We start from the raw sequence: 17,178 nt of genomic DNA, 5'->3' as shown, positions 1-17,178 counted from the left end.
TATCTTTAATATATGTACGGCACTAAGAGAATTTTAGGCAAATTGCCAGTGTTAAATAACAGCAATGAATTTTAAGTGTGGCCAGCACTGTTGATCTAAGCCATGGATAGGCAAACCAAGGCCCGGGGGCCGGATCCGGCCAAATTGCCTTCTAAATCCGGCCCATGGACGGTCTGGGAAGCAGCGTGTTTTTACATGAGTAGAATGTGTGCTTTTATTTAAAATGCATCTCTGGGTTATTTGTGGCGCAAAGGAATTCATTCTTTCTCCCCACTCCAAAATATAGTCCATCCCCCCACAAGGTCTGAGGGACAGTGGACCGGCCCCCTGCTGAAAAAGTTTTCTGACCCCTGATCTAAGCACTGGAAACAACTATGTTCCATTTCAAAACCTTTAAATCACGAGTAGGCAACATGGTTACCACCAGAGGAGATGAGACTACAACTCCCATCGTTCCTGACCATCAGCTGTACTGGCAAGGGTTGATGGGAGTTGTAGTCCAGTAACATCTGGAAGGCATCACATTGGCTGCCTCTAATTTATATAGTAACATAATGAATGATACGAATTCAACTGGGTAGTTTCAATGTTGTAATTAACTCCCCATCCACTGATAACTTGATTTACCTAAGAAATCTCTCAATTTATCTAATGCACATCTCCTTAGCAGAGCTGAATTAGAACGTTAACTGCCTTCAAATCTTTTATCTTCACATTTAAGCAATTTAAAGGAAATATGTGCTGCTGAGTTGTCTTATAAACACTGAGTTTACTGATAAAAGTAATATCCAAGTTAAGTTCTGAGTAAGGTTTAAAGCACATTTAAGTCGCAAAAGCAAAAAACTTTGCAGCCTACAGGACATACCATGAACAGGGCAGACTTATGCTTACTAAACAGAGGTTAAAACATGCTCTACTGAATCCCAACTGATTTTTAAAGCCTGGGGAAATTTCCCAGAAAACAAACAAGCCCCCGATTCGACTTTCCCCAGGAAACTCGCATCCCTGATTGCAAGCAGTTGCTGTATCCAGGAGATGACTGGTGATCTGGTTTTGTTCTCCTTTTGCTTTCTCCCTTACCTTTGGCAAATTTCACATAATGAACTCGTTTCCGGGCACTCTTAGATTTCTCCTCCAGGCTAAAGGTTCTTTTCTCCTCCTTGGACACGGCCTCTGGAAACACAAGCAGAAGTTGCTGTATGAGGCAAAGACGTGTGCTGCCTTCTGCAGAATCTCACTCAGTTTCTGATCTGAGAGACCCTCCTCACACTTCCTGCTTTAAACACTTTCCTTTACTGGAGGTCTTTAAACAGAAGTTGAACGGCTGGCAGGCAGGGATTCCTTAGCAGCGATCCCTGCATTGCGGCAGGATAGACTAGATGAGCCTTGAGAACTCTCCACAATTCTACGATTCCCACGTTAACTTCAGCAGCAAAGGGCTTAATAATAATAATTTATTTATAATAATATATTTATATATTATATAATAATATATTTATACCCCGCCCATCTGGCTGGGTTTCCCCAGCCACTCTGGGCGGCTTCCAGCAAAACACTAAAATACAGTAACTTATTAGACATTAAAAGATTCCCTAAACAGGGCTGCCTTCAGATGTCTTCTAAAAGTCTGGTAGTTGTTTATCCCTTTGACATCTGATGAGAGGGCGTTCCACAGGGCGGGCACCACCACCGAGAAGGCCCTCTCTGCCTGGTTCCCTGTAACTTGGCTTCTCACAGCGAGGGAACCGCCAGAAGGCCCTTGGCGCTGGACCTCAGTGTCCGGGCTGAATGATGGGGGTGAAGACGCTCCTTCAGGTATACAGGAGCAGGGCCGTTTAGGGCTTTAAAGGCTTAACTTCTGCATTGCGCCCCTGGTAAATTCTAGCAGGGATGAAATGGCTGTTCTTCCTTTGATTCACACCAATTTGTGATCTAGCCTGCAGAATTCTGTAATTAGTACACCGTTGTGCAATAATTTTCCCCCCTTTTGCTCATCCCAAGCCTGCTGCCTGTCAGTCAATGTCTCAGCTATGTGTTGTGTGGTTCAAGGGCTGGTCTAAACTAGTCTATGGGGAAGGGCCAGAGCTCTGTGTCAGAGCATCTGCCTTGCATCCAGGTTCTGAGTTCAAATCCTGACATCTCCGGGTAGGGCTGGGGGAGACTCGTTGCCTAAACCCTGGACAGCAGCTGAGTGTCAGTGTGTAGATAAAACTGAGCAAGATGGGCCAATGGCCTGATTCAGTATAAGGCAGCTTCCAATGTTCCTAAAACTGAAGCCTAGGAAGTGAGGCACAACTCAAGTCACTCCCGGGACAACAAAAAATAGATTCTACATGCCCTAATGGTGGCTAAGAGTCTGATACTGATGAACTGGAAGAATATACATGTATGATACCATTTATCAATGGATTGATAATAGGACAATGCTTGCAACTTATGAATGGACTGCTTAGAGATATAGACTTTGTTTGGATAAATATGACAACGTTTGGAAGGAGTTTGTATAGAATGTAGTAGGATATTAACATCTACATATATATTTGGATAATAACATATCAGTTTGTATAAGAATGTATGGGAGTATATTCACTGAATTTTTGTAATTGTTTTTATTTTATTATACACTACTTTAGTCTCCTTACCACCTTCCCATCTTTTTTCTTTATTACTTTATTTCTTTAGATTTTTTTAATGCAATGTCAATATTTTTAAAAAGTTGCTCCCACACACCTTCAGCAATACACTCCTCTCATTCTGTTTGGCAGACTATGTGTACACTAATGGCCAAAATTGTGGAAACCTTTTGGGAAAAGTGTATTTCTGAGGTTTGATGGCTCATAACACCACTTTTTTTTTTATTAATAGCGTAAAATTATATATTAATGGAAATATAATTTAATGAACAATGTGATGCAACAAAGTTTGTTTAATTATCTATATTCTATCAAAAGTTATAGCCAAAAAACCAGAAAAAGGAAGCAAACTTGCTTAGGTTGATTTGCAGTAGCTTTCCTTCATTTGAATGTAGCCAATCAGCATGAGTTTTTAGAGAGCCAATCAGGTGTTATGAGCCATCAAACCTCGCAAATGTACTTTCCCCAAAAGGTTTCCACAATTTTGGTCACTGGTGTAGTTTGTGGTTTCAATTTTAATCACACAAGTGGCAGCAGTGCCCTCGTGTGGCCAAGGATTGCATAGCATACGTTTATTTGGTAGCTGCTTCGATGGGAACAAGTCACAGAGCCCTTTCATAGCTCACTTCTGTACCTGGGGTGTCTTGTCCATGGCAGTTGTTCAGCTCTGCCAGAAGCTGGTTGAAGTCATCCTGGTGGGCGATCCAGTTGTCCTGCAAAATATCACACAAGAGGGTCACCAGTCTTTGGGGGTTCAGTTTTCTTTGCAAACCAGGAAAACTGTTGTGGGCACCACACAGACTCACAACCAAATACACATCACAGCCTAATCCACCGGCTACAATATGTCTCTCTTAAGCCTTTCTTGGGGGGGAAGAGGGGACCCTACAAGCACCAGAGAAGGCCTCTGGTACCAGACTGCTTGCAGGTACCAGACTGGCAGACATGACTAACAAAGTGATTACAGCTCTGTTTGATCAGGCTAATGGTGATCTGTTGTCTTTGTCCATGGAGTTTTCTTGGCAGGGATACTGGAGTGGCTTGCCAGTTCCTGCTCCAGGTGGATCATGTTTGGTCAAAACTCTCCACTATGACCTGTCCATCTTGGGTGGCCCTGCATGGCATAGCTCATAGCTTCTCTGAGTTATTCAAGCCACTTCGCCACAGCAAGGCAGTCATCCATGAAGCTGGACCATAAAGAAGGCTGATAGCTGGAGAATTGATGCTTTTGAATTCTGGTGCTGGAGGAGACTCTTGAGAGTCCCATGGACTGCAAGAAGATCAAACCTCTCCATTCTGAAGGAAATCAGCCCTGAGTGCTCACTGGAAGGACAGATCCTGAAGCTGAGGCTCCAAGACTTTGGCCACCTCATGAGAAGAGAAGACTCCCTGGGAAAGACCCTGATGTTGGGAAAGATGGAGGGCACAAGGAGAAGGGGACGACAGAGGACGAGATGGTGGGATAGTGTTCTCGAAGCTACCAGCATGAGTTTGACCAAACTGCGGGAGGCAGTGGAAGACAGGAGTGCCTGGCGTGCTCTGGTCCAGGGGGTCACGAAGAGTCGGACACAACTAAACGACACAACAAGAAGAATGTTGATCTAGTCAAGCATCCCATTCTCACAATGGTGAAGCAGGTGCTACAAAGGTAAACCCACAAGCAGGACACAAGCACAAGAGCAACTCGCCCCTCCTGTGGTTTCCAGCAACTGGTCTTCAGGAGTGTTGCTGCCATCATCATTTCATAACCAAATTGGCAGATGACTGGGTGGTCAACTGAGATATCACACTAAACGATAATTCCTTAATTGTAATCTTGGGCTTGGTATGATGCTAGAAAAGAGTTGTTGTCTAGTTGCTAAAATGACAAGTGATCTAATTCAATTCCAAAGGACAGACTGCACTTGCGCAAAAATCGAAATTATTCAGTGCAAACCCAAAACAAGAACTAGTCAGTCTCTTTCCATGAACTTTAAATACAAATCAAGCCCGTCTGCATATCTGCTCATTTTTACAGGGTTGATTCCCCTTCTGCAAACCCTGAGGATCTGGAGCTCTGCAGAGAACGGAAAACTCGCAATATGAATTCCAAGATAGGCAGATAAATGCGAATTTGAATGCTTGTGCCTGATCTGAGAAGATGGAGACCTCGTTTCCATTCACTCCACCCACCTCTTGGTTGGCAGCTGCTCCTAAGCCCAGAGTGTTGTTCTTCAGTTGGACCTTGACGTGTTCGGTGTTGCCTTGCTCCTGAGCTCCAAGCCCCTGGCAGAAAGAGAAGCAGAGTAATGAAATCAGCTGAGGGAGGCTGAAGCACCTTGCAAATTATTTTATCAGCCTCAAAAAGGTTTCCAACTTGCAATTCAATGGCGTGCCTTCCAAGGTGGCATGCAACAGGTTGTAACAGTGATAACACCACATTCCAAACTCATATACAGTGGTACCTCAGGTTAAGTACTGAATTCGTTCCGGAGGTCCGTTCTTAACCTGAAACTGTTCTTAACCTGAAGCACCACTTTAGCTAATGGGGCCTCCTGCTGCTGCCGCACTGCTGGCGCACGATTTCTGTTCTCATCCTGAAGCAAAGTTCTTAACCCGAGGTACTATTTCTGGGTTAGCGGAGTCTGTAACCTGAAGCGTATGTGTCAGCGCTGCCCGAGGTCCCAGCTCACAGAAGACCAACGCTGCTTCGTTGTTTAGTATAAAAGTCTTTCTTGAAGTTCAGTTCACTTCCACAGCCGCAGCGTGCAGCACTACGTCTCAAACTTTAGACCGCCGAAGCTCTGTCTGAATCTCCTCCCCCCTGACACCAGTTTAAGACTCTAGCCTTGCTCCACCTCTTCCTCTGTTCCTTCCTCCTCTGGGTCCGCTTGCCCGTCGGGGTCTCGCCCTTCCTAGACTCTTCTGACGCTGAGTCCCCTGACTCTTCCCCCTCCCTCCGTCGGGCTTTAGGACCTGGCTCCCAATCCGGGTTTTCTGCTGTCCCGCGCGCCTGCACATTTGAACTTGGCGTGCGCGCCCAGCCTCCCACTTTCCTTCTGACCGTTACACTGCTGTCACTGCTCCCTCCTTCGGGGAGGCTAGCTGGACCTGACCTCCCGTCCGTTTCCCCACTTTCCGATGGGGACGTGGTTAGCCCTGACTCATCTTCTCTCCCCGCTGGAGGAGAGGCTGGTCCTGACACATGTGACTCTTCCCCCCCACTGCGCTCTGGTGGGGGAGCTGGTCCTGATCCCCCGCTGCTGCCTTGGGAGTCCCCGCTGGCCCCTTGCTTCTGGTGCGTCCCCCCTGGGACCCCCCTTGCCCTCACCATCGGCGCCCCCTTCTGGGAATCTTCTGATTCGCTGGAGAAGCTCATGGAATCTCTCGGGTCACTGCCATATTCCCCTACGCTCCCCTCGGATTCCTCTCCTTCGCTCTCTATTTCCTCTCTCCCCTGTGCTTCTGCTCCTGAGCCCCTGACAGTATGTAACCTGAAGCATATGTAACCCAAGGTACCACTGTGTGTGTGTGTGTGTATATATACACCGTATTTTTCGCTCTATAAGACGCACCAGACCACAAGACGCACCTAGTTTTTGGAGGAGGAAAACAAGAAAAAAAATATTTTGAATCTCAGAAGCCAGAACAGCAAGAGGGATCGCTGCACAGTGAAAGCAGCAATCCCTCTTGCTGTTCTGGCTTCTGGGATAGCTGCGCAGCCTGCATTTGCTCCATAAGACGCACACACATTTCCCCTTACTTTTTAGGAGGAGAAAAGTGAGTCTTATAGAGCAAAAAATACGGTGTGTGTGTATATATATATATATGTATGTGTATATATATATATACACACACACACAGACACACACACACACAGAGAGAGAGAGAGAGAGAGAGAGAGAGACATCAACCAGCAGCCCTGAATCCCCTGGTTGATGGCTGGAGCCAGAGTTAGCTACCCTTCAATTGATGGATTCCATTTCCATAGTGACCTTCCTCCCATGGGAGCTGGGAGCAGTGAACAGTGTAAAAATGCAATATAAAAAAATGCATTTCTAAAGTTATAAACACAAAGCAATGCCAGCTGCTGAAATTTCATTAAACCTGTGTGTGCATGTGTCAGAGAAGGAAAGAACAGTTCACCAGTTTGTGTTACCCGCTTAGCAGGTGACAAACATGCAGCAGGGCAGCCTGCCCTGCTGCCACAAACACAATTTCTATCTGAGGAGCTGGAAGACTAGGGAAGGAAGGCTGCAAGTGGTTTGGCTGGGGACTGATCAGGTGCTCAGTCACGTCTCGGTGACTGGCTCTACAATCCCAGGGTAACCCCTTCTCCTTATGACAGAAGCGTTGTCCATTTCAGCACATATCTCCTTCTGGCTCGCACAAGGCAGATACACACCTCTGAACCGTTCATATATTTTTTTTGCTTTGCAGACTTACTTTGCCTTTTGACCACCCCATTTTTTCCAACATCTTTTGGCCAAATTTTGATTCATCTTTACTCCAAGCACTGTTCCGGGGATCCACAGACCACTTCTGCTTCCTACGTGCTGAGAAGAGAGAGAGAGAGAAAAAAAGCTAAACAAAGCCCCCAAAGTTGGAAAAGAAATTTTCCCTCTGGCTTGCTCTTCCCTCTCCCCTCCTGGCCAGGACTGGCTTCTTTAAGGACACTGACAGACCATTCTCCTTCCATGAAGCCCTTCCACTAACTGCCTCTAGGCTTTTAAATTCGCACAGGGGCCAGGGCACTGCAGAGCAAACGAATAAGCAGAGTAAGAATAGGCAGCAGAGCCTCTTACACGAGTGTCCAGAAGAACAGAACCTGCAACAAGAATGGGCTGCTCCTATTCAGCTTGCCAGCAAGTCGGGAAAAATTGTTAACTTTTAGGGATCATTTTAAACCAGACTCGTAAACCTCAGAGCAGTATACACAAAAAAGCACATCATAAAACACAGGTCTCAATGAGCCACTTGCCCCTTGTTTCCCGGTTTCCTTCTAACATATACCTTGGAAGTTGGGTTGTCACCTTTGTTCTAGCAAAATACAGGACAGGATGGGGTGGGGGGAGGAGTTGGTGAACGATTTTTATTTTTTTATTTTTTCCAATCTGGTGCTGAAGTGATTCCAAAGCAATCCATCACTTTAAATGGGATTTTTTAAATTTAAATTGATTTTTTTTAAATTTAAATTGGACTTTTAAAATAAATGCTTTTGGAGGAAAAAAAAATCTTTCTAAAGATAGTTTTCTATTTAAGTTACATTGTATTCCAAAGGCTATTCATCAGGAAATAAGGATTTGTTTTAAGCTTTTCCTGTGTGCTGAAACTCAGTCTAAGTTGGGTTTTGTTTTTGTTTTTTTAAAAAAAGTTTAACCACATCAGTTAACAAGCATGGATACATATGCTATAATGTTATTTTTTTAGTTAAATAAATCGTTTAAATTGCTATTAAGGAAATGATTATTTTTCTCCTTCCAATAAAGTATAGCAGAAAAGTTGTCCAGATATAAACAGTTAACAATAATTTCATAATTATCTGTCTACGTATTTCTAATAGTATAACCAAATTGGTAGTTTTTGATATACAGTGGTACCTCTGGTTGCGAACAGGATCCATTCCGGAGGCCCGTTCGCAACCTGAAAGGAACGCAACCCGCATCTGCACATGCACGGGTCGCAATTCACCGCTTCTGCGCATGACGTCATTTTGCGTGGTGCGCATGCGGCGAAACCCAGAAGTATCCCTTTCTGGTACTTCCGGGTCACTGTGGGACGCAACCTGAAAAGACATAACCTGAAGCTAACGTAACAAGACTGTAACTATAAAAACTACAGTGGTCCCTCGGGTTACATACGATTCAGGCTACAGACTCCGCTAACCCAGAAATAGTGCTTAAGGTAAGTACTTTGCTTCAGGATGAGAACAGAAATTGTGCTCCGGCGGCGCAGCAGCAGCAGAAGGCCCCATTAGCTAAAGTGGTGCTTCAGGTTAAGAACAGTTTCAGGTTAAGAACGGACCTCCGGAATGAATTAAGTACTTAACCCGAGGTACTACTGTACTCTGAAAAGTTATTATTCCAAAAATGAAACCTTCATCTGGTTGTAAATATTAAAATTATACCAACAGGAATGTATTTCTGTAAGAAGATGAAAAATTAAATTAAATCAAGCCTTACTGCCTAGTGATTTAAATCGCTTTGATTTAAATCACATCCACCCTGCCTGAAATACAGGACAAAATTTGTCTCAATACAGGACACACAGTATTCTACACTGAAATACGGGGCAGTCCTGAGTTATGCAGGGCAGGTGGCAACCCTACTTGGAAGCATAGCTGTCAACTTTTCCCTTTTTAAAAGGGAAATTCACTTATTCCGAATGGGATTACTCGCAAGAAAGTAGGAGTACCCGCTGGCAGTAGGAGAACAATATGGACATGTCTTTAAGTTAACATCTTACATTAAAAACCTGACAGTACCAAACTATCGCAGGCTTTTCACCAAAGCCAGACTAAACGTCTTTCCTTCTGCAGTGTTGGATGGCAGGTTGAGAGGAATTCCCTGCTAGGACAGACTTTGCTCATGTGCTCAAGACATTGATTCTATAAAACATATTTTGCTGCACTGTGCAAAATATGAGCAAGCCAGGGCGGAACTGATATTACCCTTGCTGGTACTTTTCCCGGGAAAATCAAAGGCTCACTATGTCAGGTTCCTATTGGAAGACCAGACAAACGCTAGAACATTAGCAGTGGCGAAGTTTTTATGGGTGGTTGCAAGAACCAATGATCCCTATCTTTAAGTCTGAACAAAATGCTTGTTTAACCTGGAGGTAGGGACGCGGGTGGCGCTGCGGGTTAAATCACAGAGCCTAGGACTTGCCGATCAGAAGGTCGGTGGTTCGAATCCCCGTGACGGGGTGAGCTTCCGTTGCTCGGTCCCTGCTCCTGCCCACCTAGCAGTTCGAAAGCACGTAAAAGTGCAAGTAGATAAATAGGTACTGCTCCGGCGGGAAGGTAAACGGCGGTTCCGTGCACTGCTCTGGTTTGCCAGAAGCAGCTTAGTCATGCTGGCCACATGACCCGGGAGTTGTACGCCGGCTCCCTTGGCCAATAAAGCGAGATGAGCGCCGCAACCCCAGAGTCGTCCGCGACCGGTCCTAATGGTCAGGGGTCCCTTTACCTTTACCTAGGCGGTCTGAATGTGCATTGCTTTGTAATGATTTGTTGGGTCTCTGGACCGTAATAAAGATTGATGATGAGGAAAAGGGACAAGTTGACAGCTGTGCCCCGGAGGCATCTGGCTGTCCTCGGTCGGGAGCAGGAGACTGGGGCTGAGCGGGACCTTTCGGGTGGGCGGGGTGGGGTGGGGGGAAGCCGGGCACAGCGGGGCCCTCCTGGCGGGACGAGGCGTCGTCAACGGCCGCGAGACGAAGAGCGAGCTCCGCCGCGCCTTCATTCCTCTCCCTGCCGTCCTTTCAGCCGGTTTCATACTCACGTTCTGCCAGCATCGCCATCTTTAGGGAAGGGGGCCTCCCAGAGAGACTGTTGCGCGGTGATGACGACCAATCTGCCGCCGTTTGGGGCCTAGCTCCGGCCGGGCGCGCCTCGCGGCCGACTAAATGGGCGCCTGATTGGAAGAAAGCGGAGGAAGGAAGAACTAGGGAGCCGCTAAGCTTAACGAGAGCCGCCCGGGGATGGCGGGAAGGAGGGAGGGGACAGGGCGGCGGCGCTTACGCCCTCGTTGTTGCGCGGAGTGCGGAGCAGGCAGTAGCGTAGACGGCCGCAGCGTTAGGCTGCGGGGTTTCAAAGCTGCTGCTGCTCAACAGGCTGGAGTTCAACCGGGCTGATCTTTACCTTTCTCTTCTTCCTCCAGCTGCGCTGCTAGCATTCAGCGGGCGGTGCTTCGCTTCCATCGCTGCACCTCCATGCAAGAGCTTATCTCTTGGCTCGCTCTCAGCTGGGCAGCTGAAAATCCAACTGGTCAAGCTCGCACTTTCACCAAAGCCTCGCCTCCCCGGTGGCTCCCAGGCCAATCTCGTTGGCCAGCGTTGCAGTTCAGAATGCAGGGCACTAGATTGGATGGATATTATTATTATTATTAATTTCTTAGTCGTTTTATCTTGCCCAAGGCAACCCAGGACGTATAACAAACAAACACCAAAGTGTTTTTGCCTGTCTGGAATGTGTCCTTGAGCTTTCAATATCCCTTTTGATTGCCTGGTAGGAGGTGAGAGGTGTGAGGTATCTGTAAAAAGGAAAAGTTAAAGGTACCCCTGACTGTTGGGTCCAGTTGCGGATGACTCTGGGGTTGCGGCGCGGAGGGAACTGGCGTTTGTCCGCAGACAGCTTCTGGGTCATGTGGCCAGCATGACTAAGCCACTTCTGGAGAACCAGACCAGCGCACGGAAACGCCGTTTACCTTCCCGCCGGAGCAGTACCTATTTATCTACTTGCACTTTGATGTGCTTTCGAACTGCTAGGTTGGCAGGAGCAGGGACCAAGCAACAGGAGCTCACCCCGTCGCAGGGATTTGAACCACCGACCTTCTGATCGGCAAGCCAAAGGCTCAGTGGTTTAGACCACTGTGCATAGCTTTATCTGTATCTGTAGCATAGCCTAATGTACAAAGGTAAGATTGACATTCGTTGCTGTACCCACTTTTGCTTTCCACTTTGCCCTCCACCCACATGTGACCTCGGAATGTTGTCCAGGAGGCTGGAAAGGGTTTGAAAGTGACCACAGCATATTAGCAGATCATTTTAGCATTTAGCCACACCTCAGGTGGGATGGAGGCAGAGGGGATTTCCTTCTTCACACACCTTGGATTGGGAGAGAGGATACGCGCGACAGCCAGGAACACAAATCGTGGTAATGGCAGCCAGATCCCTAGCCAGGCTGGCAAAAATGTGAACAGTATTTACCAGTATCTCTGATGTTCATTTCCTACATCGCGCAGTCTCTCATCTCTAGATGCTTCAAAACTTCCAATTTTCCCTGTGGCCTTTTCTGCATGACATCTCTTCTTTCAGGTCAGTGCTGTGCAGCTCTTGGATCACTGATTGGCTGGACTAGAAAATTCCTGTGCAGCGTTCCCCGCTCCTGGTACGGGTTTGCTTCTAACCATTCCAGCTGCATCCGCTTCAGAGACCTTTGGACAAGTGGCATTTCCTAGCACAAATTATTTGTGTGGGTGCGTGTTCCCTGACATCTTATGATTTAGAGAGCTCCCTATGTGTGTATAATAATAATAATTTTTTATTTATACCCTTCTCATCTGGCTGAGTTTCCCGGCCACTCTGGGCGGCTCCCAATCGAGTGTTAAAAACAATACAGCATTAAATATTAAAAACTTCCCTAAACAGGGCTTCTTTCAGATGTCTTTTAAAGATAAGAAGACCCTCGGCGCTGAATCTCAGTTTCTGGGCTGAACGTTGGGGGTGGAGACGCTCCTTCAGGTATACAGGACCGAGGCCGTTTAGGGCTTTAAAGGTCAGCACCAACACTTTGAATTGTGCTCGGAAACCTACCGGGAGCCAATGTAGGTCTTTCAAGACCTACATTCAAGACCGGTGTTATGTGGTCTCAGCGGCCACTCCCAGTCACCAGTCTAGCTGCCGCATTCTGGATTAATTGCAGTTTCCGGGTCACCTTCAAAGGTAGCCCCACGTAGAGCGCATTGCAGTAGTCCAAGCGGGAGATAACCAGAGCATGCACCACTCTGGTGAGACAGTCGGCGGGCAAGGAGGGTCTTAGCCTGCATACCAGGTGGAGCTGGTAGACAGCTGCCCTGGACACAGAATTGACCTGCGCCTCCATGGACAGCTGTGAGTCCAAAATGACTCCCAGGCTGCGCACCTGGTCCTTCAGGGGCACAGTTACCCCATTGAGGACCAGGGAGTCCTCCACACCTGCCCGCCTCCTGTCTCCCCAAAACAGTACTTCTGTCTTGTCAGGATTCAACCTCAATCTGTTAGCCTGTAAGCAATGAGCCCACATCCTTGCATTGTGCGATCAGTAAATACTCACCAGTTCTGTGGAACTACTGAGAAGAACTGGAGAACTAAAGGTAAATTGGTGCTCTCTGCTGCGATCCTAACATCACAGACCTATTTTCCAGGGACAGTCCTGGATTTATAGAAGCCATTCCGGTTTCTGATTTGATTCTGGAATGTCCCACTTTTCCATAGGAAAAATGTTGGAGGGTATGGAGTTATGCGACCCCCGAGGAAAGGAAATAAGTAACTATACAACTTTTAGAAGAAATCTGAAGGCAGCCCTGTATTAGGGCTGGGCGATAACTGGTTTTCAGTATCACGATATATCACCAGCTAAACATTGCAATATATCAATAATAGAGATGGAGCTATGCAGAGGTGAACAGGACAATGGTAACTGCTACTACTTAAGGGTCTAAAACGGATAAATGATGATATTATCAATCACCTCATGGTCACTTTCAGCAGCAGGCAAGCCAAAATGAATCCAAATGAGACATATATATATATGTAATGTTTATTAAATTTTCTGTTTTACAATTTAAAATACTCATTTAAACATCCTTAAAATATCAATGATTTCCCTTCTTCTCTTTCCATGGTTTATTTTGCAAATCCTCCAGTAAGGATTTCACCTGGGGAAGGAACTAAAAATACCGTTATCATAATGCCCTTATGCAACGCCATTGTGTGACTGCGCTTGGGTTGCTACCTACACTTCTGGTCAGCCCATCTCAAAACAGAAATTGTGGAGCTGGAAAAGGTATGGAAAAGGACAACTGGAATGATCAGGGTGATTTTTTTTGTGTTTTTGTTTAGAAAAGTGAATCAGGGGAGGACCTGATAGAGGTACATAAAATTATGCATTGTGTAAAGAAATTGGAGGGACATGGGTGGCGCTGTGGGTTAAACCACAGAGCCTAAGACTTGCCGATCAGAAGGTCGGCGGTTCAAATCCCTGTGACAGGGTGCGCGCTTGTTGCTCGGTCCCTGCTCCTGCCAACCCAGCAGTTCAAAAGCATGCCAGTGCAAGTAGATAAATAGGTACTGCTCCGGCGGGAAGGTAAACGGTGTTTCCGTGCACTGCTCTGGTTCGCCAGAAGCGGCTTAGTCATGCTGGCCACATGACCTGGAAGCTGTACGCCAGCTCCCTCGGCCAATAAAGCGAGATGAGAGCCGCAACCCCAGAGTCGGCCACGACTGGACCTAATGGTCAGGGGTCCCTTTACCTTTAGCTTTAATGATGGTATTAAGGACAATCCAAAGTACAGTGATGATTCATAGTGAATACAGTGGTACCTCTGGTTGCGAACGGGATCCGTTACGGAGGCCCGTTCGCAACATGAAAAGCCCGCAACCTGAAGCGCCACAGGTGCGATTTGGTGCTTGTGCGCATGTGTGAAGCACGATTTAGCGCTTGTGCGCATGTGCAAGTGGTGAAACCCAGAAGTAACCCTTCCCGGTACTTCCGGGTTGCTATGGGACACAACCTGAAAAAATGTAACATGAATCAAACATAACATGAGGCATGACTGTACAAATAATCTGGGACTGCCAGCAAGCAGCTAGGCGGCAGAAAGCGGCAGCCGCCCGGCAGTGACAGAGTCACATGCGGGGTGTGGTGTGGAGAGAGAAGCAGCGGCAGCCTGGTAGCAGTGGCACAAAAATCATCAGCCACGAGACCCTGCAGGCAGCCACTACTATTGCCGCCATCTCCCATCACCACCGCAAGGCCTCGCAGTATACTGCTACTGCCATCCCCTCCTATCGCTGCTGTGCATCCCCACAAGCCTCTGTTGTAAGGACTCTCAGGCCACTGCCGCTTCAGTGGCCAAATCCTGTCGCCACTGCAAAGCCTCACAGGCCAATGCTGTTACGGTCGCCACTTTGAGTCGCCACTGTGAAGTTTCTCAGCCCTCTGCCACTGCCGCCACTCCCTCGCTGCCATGAGGACTCGCAGGCTGCCGCTGATTGTGCCGCCGCCATGAGGCCTTGCAGGTTGCTGCCGCTACTGCCGACACATACCGCGGTCATGGCAAGCTGTTTCTGCCACTGCTGCTTCTGCCACCTAGCAGGCCGGCTGGCAGTCTGGCAGTCCCTGGTTATTTGTATTCACTACGACCTATCACCATAGGTCGTATCATAGGTCGACCTATCACTTATCACCTAGACAGCATCTTAAAAAGCAGAGACATCACCTTGCCAACAAAGGTCCGTATAGTTAAAGCCATGGTTTTCCCAGGAGTGATGTATGGAAGTGAGAGCTGGACCATAAAGAAGGCTGATCGCCAAAGAATGGATGCTTTTGAATTATGGTGCTGGAGGAGACTCTTGAGAGTCCAATGGAGTGCAAGAAGATCAAATCCATCCATTCTGAAGGAAATCAGCCCTGAGTGCTCACTGGAAGGACAGATCCTGAAGCTGAGGCTCCAAGACTTTGGCCACCTCATGAGAAGAGAAGACTCCCTGGAAAAACAAAATTTTTTTTTCCTTCCAGTAGCACCTTAAAGACCAACTAAGTTAGTTCTTGGTATGAGCTTTTGTGTGCATGCACACTTCTTCAGATACACTGAAACAGAAATTGCCAGATCCTTCTATATAGTGAGAAGGTGGGGAGGGGTATTACTCAGAAGGGTGGTGGGAATGGGTGATTGGCAGATAGCTGTGATGAGCCTGTTGACGACTCTTAATGACTGCAATAGGTCTTACAGGAAAAAGCAAGCTTCTGTTTCAGTGTATCTGAAGAAGTGTGCATGCACACGAAAGCTCATACCAAGAACTAACTTAGTTGGTCTTTAAGGTGCTAGTGGAAGGAAAAAATTTTTTTGTTTTGACTATGGCAGACCAACACGGCTACCTATCTGTAACTCCCTGGAAAAGACCCTGATGTTGGGAAAGATGGAGGGTACAAGGAGAAGGGAACAACAGAGGACAAGATAGTTGGACAGTGTTCTCGAAGCTACCAGCATGAGTTTAACCCAACTGCGGGAGGCAGTGGAAGGCAGGAGTGCCTGGCATGCTCTGGTCCATGGGATCACGAAGAGTCGGGCACGACTAAGTGACTAAACAACAGCAACAACCACCATACTTTGGATTGTCCCGAATACGACCATTTGGTAGGCAAGCCCCAAACCCAAAGTCCTGTTGGGATGCATTTTGGCTTGCCTGCTGATGAAACTGAATGTGTGAAGATTGATAACATTGTCATTTATCTGTTTTAGACCCCATGTACTTGTAGTAGCAGTTGCCAGGACATTGTCCTGTTCCCCTCTCCATCCTTATTTCAGAATTTGTGGCAGATTGCAATGTTTAGCTGGTGATCATATTGCAAATCCACACCGTGATCAACTCCCACCCGGAAACCTATGTCCCCACTGTGGAAGGACGTGTGGATCCAGAATTGGCCCCCACAGTCACTTACGGACTCATTGTTAAAACTGTGTTTATGGAAGACAATCTTACTCAGCTATGAGTGATCGCCAAAGAAGAAAGAAGAAGATATGGCAGTGTTTAGCTGGTGATATTGTGAGGTTTTAGCTGCTGATAACATTGCAACGTTTAACTGGTGAGTTATCGCGATGTTCAGCTGGTGAGTTTTCATGATGTTTAGCTGGCAAATTATCGCAATGTTGAAAACCAGATATCGCCTAGCCCTTACAAACATTGTGATTCACAATATATTGCCAGCTCAAATATTATGAAACAATTATCATGATGTGAACTTCCAACCAGTTTTGGATGATATAGTGATGTATCGCTCAGCGCTACCCTGTATAGGAAAGTTTTTTTAAAAAATATTTAATGTTTTGTTATGTTTTTATATATGTTGGAAGCCACCCAGAGTGGCTGGGGCAAACCAGTCAGATGGGCAAGGTAGAAATAAAAATATGATTATGGAATAGGCTGACCCTATTTTCACTGGAGAAGGAAAAGAAGACCTTCATAGCTGATAGCTCAGTAAAAACATGAATTCATTGTGCGCCCAACTGTGGGAAAAGGCAAATCCTCCAGTAAGGATTTCTCCTGGGGAAGGAACTGAAAATACAGTGGTACCTCTGGTTACGTACTTAATTCGTTCCGGAGGTCCGTTCGTAACCTGAAACTGTTCTTAACCTGAGCCACCACTTTAGCTAATGGGGCCTCCCGCTGCTGCCGCTGCTCGATTTCTGTTCTCATCCTGAAGCAAAGTTCTTAACCCGAGGTACTATTTCTGGGTTAGCGGAGTCTGTAACCTGAAGCGTATGTAACCACTGTACCGTTATCATAATGTCCTTATGCAACGCCATTGTGTGACTGCACTTGGGTTTTTACCTACACTTCTGGTCACCCCATCTCAAAACAGAAATTGTGGAGCTGGAAAAGGTACAAAAAAGGACAGCTGGAATTATCAGGGTGATTTTTTTTTGTTTTTGTTTAGAAAAGTGAATCAGAGGAGGACCTGATAGAGGTGCATAAAATTATGCATTGTGTAAAGCAATTGGAGGGACACGGGTGGCGCTGTGGGTTAAACCACAGAGCCTAGGACTTGCCGATCAGAAGGTCAGTGGTTCGAATCCCCGCAACG

At 46.7% G+C, this 17,178-nt stretch overlaps 1 protein-coding gene across 1 annotated transcript in view; it reads right to left on the bottom strand.

Moving 5' to 3' along the window:
• PINX1 (PIN2 (TERF1) interacting telomerase inhibitor 1) overlaps nucleotides 1-10,217 on the bottom strand; it is a 52,550-nt gene extending 42,333 nt beyond the window's left edge. The window contains exons 1-5 of the mRNA XM_053383766.1: nucleotides 10,115-10,217; nucleotides 7,059-7,168; nucleotides 4,806-4,898; nucleotides 3,268-3,346; nucleotides 1,081-1,173 (exon numbers count right to left, since the gene is read on the bottom strand). Of these exons, the coding sequence (XP_053239741.1) occupies nucleotides 1,081-1,173; nucleotides 3,268-3,346; nucleotides 4,806-4,898; nucleotides 7,059-7,168; nucleotides 10,115-10,133 (394 nt within the window). The 5' untranslated portion in view covers nucleotides 10,134-10,217. The remainder of the gene's footprint in view (nucleotides 1-1,080; nucleotides 1,174-3,267; nucleotides 3,347-4,805; nucleotides 4,899-7,058; nucleotides 7,169-10,114) is intronic.
• Nucleotides 10,218-17,178: the final 6,961 nt, after the last annotated feature.

This window comes from Podarcis raffonei, chromosome 3, assembly GCF_027172205.1.
Source record: "Podarcis raffonei isolate rPodRaf1 chromosome 3, rPodRaf1.pri, whole genome shotgun sequence".
Taxonomy (NCBI): domain Eukaryota; kingdom Metazoa; phylum Chordata; class Lepidosauria; order Squamata; family Lacertidae; genus Podarcis; species Podarcis raffonei.
Note: the sequence above shows the minus strand (reverse complement) of the source record. Positions and strands in the feature narration are given on the sequence as shown.